The sequence below is a fragment of the Ipomoea nil genome, unplaced genomic scaffold (assembly GCF_001879475.1).
Source record: "Ipomoea nil cultivar Tokyo-kokei standard unplaced genomic scaffold, Asagao_1.1 scaffold2549, whole genome shotgun sequence".
In the NCBI taxonomy this organism is placed as follows: domain Eukaryota; kingdom Viridiplantae; phylum Streptophyta; class Magnoliopsida; order Solanales; family Convolvulaceae; genus Ipomoea; species Ipomoea nil.
Window position 1 is genome coordinate 7,946 of NW_017618977.1, and position 6,889 is coordinate 14,834.

General features: G+C 68.0%; 2 protein-coding genes across 2 annotated transcripts; both read left to right on the top strand.

Moving 5' to 3' along the window:
• Positions 1-385: 385 nt before the first annotated feature.
• LOC109153857 (sperm protamine P1-like) lies at positions 386-826 on the top strand. The gene has a single exon (XM_019301746.1). The coding sequence runs from the start codon at positions 386-388 to the stop codon at positions 824-826; it is 441 nt and encodes a 146-aa protein (XP_019157291.1).
• A 1,672-nt stretch (positions 827-2,498) lies between these two features.
• Positions 2,499-6,089, top strand: LOC109153858 (hornerin-like). The gene has a single exon (XM_019301747.1). The coding sequence runs from the start codon at positions 2,499-2,501 to the stop codon at positions 6,087-6,089; it is 3,591 nt and encodes a 1,196-aa protein (XP_019157292.1).
• The last annotated feature ends 800 nt before the right edge of the window (positions 6,090-6,889 follow it).

Sequence of the window (6,889 nt, forward strand, 5' to 3'; positions counted from 1 at the left end):
AGAGAGAGAGAGAGAGAGAGAGCGAGCAGGCAGGAGGCCAGCCAACACAGGCAGCAGAGGGAAAGGCCAGGGGGAGGCCGCCAAGGAGGAGGGGGGGGCGACCAGGAGGCCGACGCGGGGAAGGGGGTGGAGCAGAGGACAGCCGGAACGGGAAGGGGAGGGGCAAGAGGAGCCGGGGGGAAAGGCGGGGAAAAAGGGGTGGCTGGGGACCGGGAAGCGAAGGGAAGTAACGGGGCGCAAAGACAGAGGAATAGAAGCGGGGAGGAAACGGCGAGGGAAGGACCAGCGGAATAGCGGAAAAAGCAAAGAGGGGAGGACAACGGCGGAGTGAAGGACAGAGCACGGAGGCAGGATCGAGAGGGGGAAGACGGAGGGCAGCGAGAAAATGGCGGAGGGAAGGACAGCCGGAGGGAAGGACACGAGAAAGGGGAGGCAGGAGGGAAGACAGCGGGCAGGAGAAGGGAGGAACTGGGGTAGCAAAGACAGAGAAAGAAAGCGCCAGGAAGAGCGGGGAAGACAAAGAGGACAGGAAGAGGGGAAAAACAGAAAAGGGGGAACCCAACAAAGGGACGGAGAAAGGAGGACCGACAGCGGAGAGGAGGAGGGGCCAGGGAAGGGAGGAGAGGAAAGGAGGGAGGGAGGAGGCCAAGGGAAGGGAGTGGGCGAGAAGGAAGGAGGAGGGGGGCCAAGCCCAGAGAGGGGAAGGGAAAGGGAAGGAGAAGGGAGGGGAAGGGGAAGGAGAGAGACGAGAAGAACGGGGACGGGAGGGGGGCAAGGGAGGGGAGGAAGGAAGGAGGAAGGAAAGAGGGGAGGGGGGAGTGATTAGGGAGTGAGACGGCGAGGAGAAAGAGAGCCGGCAGGGCAGGGCCCCAAAACACACGGGCAAGCGGGAGAAACCGGGAAGACGCGAAGAGGGGGAGAGGGGGAGGGCGGAAGGCAGGGAAAGAACCGCGGGCAGGAGGGGAAAGCAGGGGGGACGGGGCAGGCAAGGGGAAGCCAGGGCAGGGACGGGGAGCCGGGCAGAAGGAGGTGCCGGGCGCGAAGAGCGGGAAGGCGGGGAGGCAGGGAGGAGGAGCGGGAAGCAGCGGGTAGCCAGGGCAGGGGGGGAAACGGGGCAGGGGGGGAGGACAGCGAAAGGCGGACGACGGGGGGGAAGGGCGGGCCAACGGAAAGCGCGGAAGCGGACGCCACGGAAAGCCCGGAGGCGACGCCAGGGGGAAGCCGGGAGGCAGGCCAGAGAGACGGGCAGGGAGAAGCAGGAGGACGAGACATAGAGGGGACCCCAGGCAGATGTTGAAGAGAGACATCACGCGGGACACGTCAAGGGGGGAGAGAGACAAAAGGACGGGGGGGTGGACAGAGGGACGGGCACGCCCAGGGGCGACAGACGCTGACCGCGCAGCGCGGCACGGGGAATGGGCGCAAGCGCTGAGAAGGAAGGAAGGCGAAAGGGCATGCAGAAAGCCCGCGCAGAGGAAGAGGCGCAGGCGAACCCGGCGCCAGGGAGCAGGCGCGGCGGGGCGGGGGGAGAGCCAATGGCGGGGAGGAGCAAGGACGCGAGAGTCCGAGGGAGGACGAGGGGGCAGCGCCCGAGGCCCAGGACAGGGCCCGCCCAGCGGCCGAAAGGAGGGATCAAAACGGTAGGGCACGGGAGAGCGGCACAGGACAAAGGAGCAGCGCCGACAAAAGGGAAACGGCTGGGTGGACCATGAGCGGCCAATAGGGAGGGGAGCGCCAAGCAACAAGTGGCCGGCGGAGCCCGAGGCCCGCGAGAGAAACGCCAGCAGGGGAAGGCAGCACAGGCGGCACGGCGGCTGGAGAACCGCACCGGAAGGGCAAGCACAGAGACACATGCAGGCCCGCGAGACAACAAACGCGGCGGCTGTCGGGGAAGGTGACGCGAGCCGGGGCCGGCAGGGGGGGACCGGACGGGAGACGAAGGGGGCGAAGGGGGAGGGGAGAGGGGGGGAAAGGCGGAGGGACGGGAGGGAGGGGGGGGAGAAGCCGAGAGAAGGGGGAGTAGCAGCGAGCCACAAGGGTGGGAGAGGGAGGGGAGGGCCAAAGAGGGGAAGGGCGAGGCAAGGAGGGAGGCACGCGGAGGGACGGGAAGGGGGCAGGGAGGAGGCCAAAGAAATGGGGAAAGCACGAGGGGGGACAACGCGAGCGAAGACGGGCGGGGAGGGGAAGCGGGCGGAAGAAGGGGGGCGGAGGACAAGCAAAGGAAAGAAGGGGTGGCTGTGAGGGAGAGAACAGGAGGGGAGGGGAGGGGAAGAAGGGGAGAGGGAAAGCGGCCAAAGAATGGGGAGGAAGGGAGCGAAGGGGACGGGAGGAGGACAGAAGTAGTGGGGGAAGAGGAAGCGAGGGGAAGAGGAGGGGAGGAAATGCGGGCGAGGAGAAGGAGAGTAGAACAAGAAGGCCGGAACCCCAAGGGAAGAAGAGAGGAGGAGGAGGAGGAGAGGAGGAGGAGGAGGAGGCAGGAGGAGGAGGAGGGAGAGGAGATGAGCAGACGGAGAGGAGAGGAGAGCGGCCAGGGGGCAGGGCAGGACGGAGGAGAAAAGAGGAAGAGAGCGCAACGGCAGCCCAGCCGAACGAAGAGGCCGGTCCCAGGCAGCGAAAGACCCGAAAGAAGAGCCGGCGCTAGGCGCGGCGACCAGCTAGGCCAAGAAGGGAAGAGCGGGAAGAGAAGCAGGCGAAGCGAGAAAAGAAAGGGCGAGGGGAAGAGGGCAGCGACCGCCGCACTCCCAGGTAGCGCAGCCGGGCAACGGAAGTGCACCACGAAGGCCACCATCCAGCGGGGAAGCCGGACAAGGCCTGGAGCGGCGGGGGGGGCCAACAAAAGCCGGAGAGGGCGGGGGCGGGCGGGCCGGACGAGGCGGGCCAACAGGGCCCGGGAAGGCGGCGGCGGAGGGCCGGGGACGCACAAACACCGGGGCAAAGGGCAAAGCAAAGGGCGGTTGACAGCAACGGGGAAGGGTGCACACGGAGGCCGGGGGCCGGGCAGGAAGGCGAGGGCAAGGCGGGAGAGGAGGGGCCGGGGGAAGGCAAAAGCGGGTGCGGCCAGAGCGTCGGAAGAGCACACAAAGCGGCGGGGCGGCGCAGGCAGGGCGGGCCGGGGAAGGCGGGGGCCGCGAAGGAGCAGAGCAAGGGGAAGGACCAGGAAAGGGCGGGGGGGAGGGAGAAAAGGAGAGGAAAGGGAGGGGAAGGGGCGGGGGAAGGGGGCCGAAGTAAAAGGACGGCAGGAGCAGGAGAAGGGGGCAGGGAAGCAAGGGGGGAGGAGCTGGCAAGGAGGGGAGCGGAGAAGGGGGGAAGAGGGGGGGAGCGGGCAACGGAACAGGGGAAGGGGAGCAGGCGGGGCGGGGGGGAAGGGGAGGCCGGAGCGGCCGGAGGGGAGGGAGCGAGGCGGGACAGGGAAGGCGACAGGAGCGGGAGACACCGGGAAAGGAGCAGGGACAGGAGGCAGGGACGGGGGAGGGAAGGGGAGGCGAAGCGGAAGGAGGGCAGAGGGGCGAGGAACGGGAAGGGAAGGAAGCAAGGGCAAGGGAGGAAATGGAGCAGAGGCAACGGCCGCGGGTGGGCGACCCGGGGCCGGGCCGCACGACCACGACACGGGAGCGGGCCACGGTGAGGACAGGGAGAGGGAAAAGGGGCCAACAGGACACAGGACCGGGAGCAGGGGGCGGAAGAGCGGGAAGGAGAGGGAGCGCGAGGGGGGACCGCGGCGACAGCACCAGGAGGACGGGCAGCGGCTGGGAACGCACCACCACCCCAAGGAGAGGGGAGCGGGCGGGCACGGGACAGCGAGAGAGGAGAGGGAGGGGCGGCCGGAACGGGAAAGAGAGGAGAGCACAAAGCGCCGCAAGGGAAAGCGGCAGCCAAGGGAGGCACGTCGAGCGCGCGGAGAGCGGGCAGGAAGCAAGCCGAGAACAGGGGAAGAACGAGCCAGGCGGGCGCACGACAGGGAGGGAGGAGGAAGCCAAGGGAGGGCGGCACAGGGCAAGGAGCCCGAGCGCAGCCAAGGCACCGGGAAAAACAAGAAGGCAAGAAAGGGGGCAAACGCCGGCCCGAAACAGAAAAGAGAGGCCAGGAACGGAAAACAGCACCAAGGCGGGGGCGCCAAAGGACGGAAAAGCCCAGGCGTAAGGGCAGGGCCCGCCCAGCGCGGGGGACGAGAAGCAGGGAAGAGAGGCCAGCAAAAACAGGGAGCCGGGGCGGGAGCGGAGGGGCACCAGGGGGGAGGAAGGGGGAAAGCGCAAGGGGAGGGAAGGACAGAGAGGAAGCGGCCCGAAGAAGCGGCGAGGGCGACGACCCCAACGAGGCAAGGAGCAGCGGGCGCCGCGGACACGCCGAGGGAAAAAGGCGGCGGCGGGAAAGAGAAGGGGAGGAGACGGCGCGCGGGAAGGGAAAGAGGGAGCGGGGAGGCAACGGCCAGCCACCAACAAAGGCAGGCGGAAGGGCGCGCCTCGAGGGGGCGGAGAGGGAGGAAGAGGAGGGGGCAAGCAAGACAAACGCCGCGGCCAGAGGGGGAAACAGGCGACGAGCAACAGCCGAGGACCACAGGGCAGCCGGGAGGCGAGAAGGAGGGGGTAGGGGACCCAAAAAACAAAGGAACAAGGCGGGACAGGAGAGCGGGGAGAGAAGAACAAGCAAGGCGGGGAGAGAAAGCCAGCAAGGGACCCGCGCCGAGACACAAAGAGGAAGAGACGGCCCAGCACGACGAACCCAGGGGGCCCGGGCGCAAGACAGGCCGAAGGCGCGGCCGCCGCCAGGGGACAAAGAGGCCGGGAATACGCGCCGGAAGAGGAAAGAGAGACAGGGGGAAGAGGAGGAAGGGCAGGCCCCGTGAGGGAGGGAGGGAACGAGGGGCAAGGCCCAAAGCCGCGGCGGAGACCGGCCGAGATGAACGGGAAAGAGAGGAGCGAGGTGGCGGGGGGACACACACAGAAGCGGCGGGGGGGAAGGGGAGGCCCGCGCGAGCAAAGAGGAAAAGGAGGGGGAGGGAGCAAGCGGGCGGGGGAACAGGCGAGCACGCCCGGGAAAGAATCGGGCACAGGCCACCGATGGAGCGCGCGCAAAGGCCGGAAGGAGCAAGGAGGGAAGCAAGGCGGACAAAGAGCACGCGGGACAGCAGACGCGAACCGCAGGAGCCGGAACACGAATACGCAAGGACACGAGGGGAGGGGAGAGAGCAGGACAGGCGGACAACGGGCGGCGGCCGCCGGGGAGACAGGGGAGAAGGGAGGAGGGGCCCGCAGCCGGGCCCCAAGGCCGCAGGGGAGAAAAGGCGGGGGGAGAGAAAAGGGAGGGCGCGGAGAAACGCCCGCAGGAAGGCGAGAAGCAGACGGGGCAGAGGCAAAGGGGACGGAGAAACAAGGGGAGAGAGAGGCGGACAGAGCGAGGGGGACACTACCGCGGAGCCAAAGGGGAAAGGCAAAGCAAGGGGTCGAGACCAAAGCCCAGGGCGACATAGGAACGGGGGCCCACGTGCAAGGAAGGGAAACAGGAAAAGGCAGCGCCAGGGAATCGCCGGGAAGAGGAATGCGCAAGGGGGGACAAGGCAAACAGGGCGCCGAAGACGCACGGGCGGCGGCGACCCGAAGGCCGAGAAACGGCGAGGCAAAGCGCGGAGAGGAGCCCAAAGAGCCACAAAGCGGGGAAACGCAGCCCAGAAGGGGGGGGGAAAGGCCAAGGCAAGCAGAGCGCAACGCAAAGGAGGGGGGGAGGGGCCCCCGAGCCAGGCGAAGAGGCAGAACAGAGCCACAAGGAAGGGCAGCACGGCGACAGAGGAGGAGGAAAGGGACAGAAGCAAGCGGGGGGAGGAGAAGGGGAGAGGGAGAAGCACGACAAGCAGGCGGCCGGAGACGGGGCGCGAAGCCCAAACCTGGCGAAGAGAAAAGCAGGACAGGACAGAAGGGGGCCGACGCAGGAGGGCAAAGAGCAGACCAAACCCGCCGACGGAAAGGGAACCCGCAAAAAAGCGCAGGGAGGGGCGGGCCAGCGCGCAGGAGAAAGAGAAGGGAAGATGCCATGGCGGGGGGGGAGGGGGGAAGGGCAACCAAGGAACCAGGAGGACACACCCAAGGGCAAGATAAGAAGTGCAAGAAAAAGGAGGGCAAGTGGGGGAAGCAACACCAAGGCAAGAGGAGAGGGCAGCGGCAGGAGAACAGGAGACGAGGAGAGGCCAACCGAGGGGGAAGAGGCAGAGGAGGCCCGGCAAGAGCGAGAAGAAGGGGGACAAGCCGCAGGGGACGAACGAAAAGGAGGGGGAGCGAGGAACGCCGGAAAGGCCGCGACCGAGCGGCAGGAGGGCACGCCGGGCCAACGAAGAGGAAGAAAGAGAGGGCACACGGGGAAAGAAGAGAGCGAGGAGGGGCAGGGACAGACAAGGAGAGGCCAGGGGGGACCCAAAGGGAGCCGGGCACCGCGGGCCAGGGAAAAAGGGGGGGCGCCCGAGGAAGCAAGCGCAACGGCGCGTGCCGCCCCGAGCGCAGGCCCGCAAGCGAAGCAGAAGGCAACAAGCGGAGAGAGGCGGGGGCAGGCGCGAAGGGAAAGACCCAACGGGGAGAGCCAGCAGGGGGCCGGGGCGCAAGAAGAAGGGCCAGAGCCGCGGGGGCGGAGACGGCGAGAGCGTAAGGGGCAGGCCCGAAAGAGGACGGCCCGCGCCCGAGCACAGAGGGAAGGAGAGAGGCCGGAACGGGACACGAGAGCAGGGCAGGCAGGGAGGGCGCAGCCGGGACAAGCAAAGCCGCAGGGCGCCAGAAGAGGAGGAGGGACAGCGGGGCGGACGCCAAAAGGGAGCGACGGCGACAAAGGGAGGCCCGGGGGGGGAAAAAAGGCAGGGGCGACAGACCAAAGGGCCAGGCAGACGAGAGGGGACGACAGGCGGCAGAAA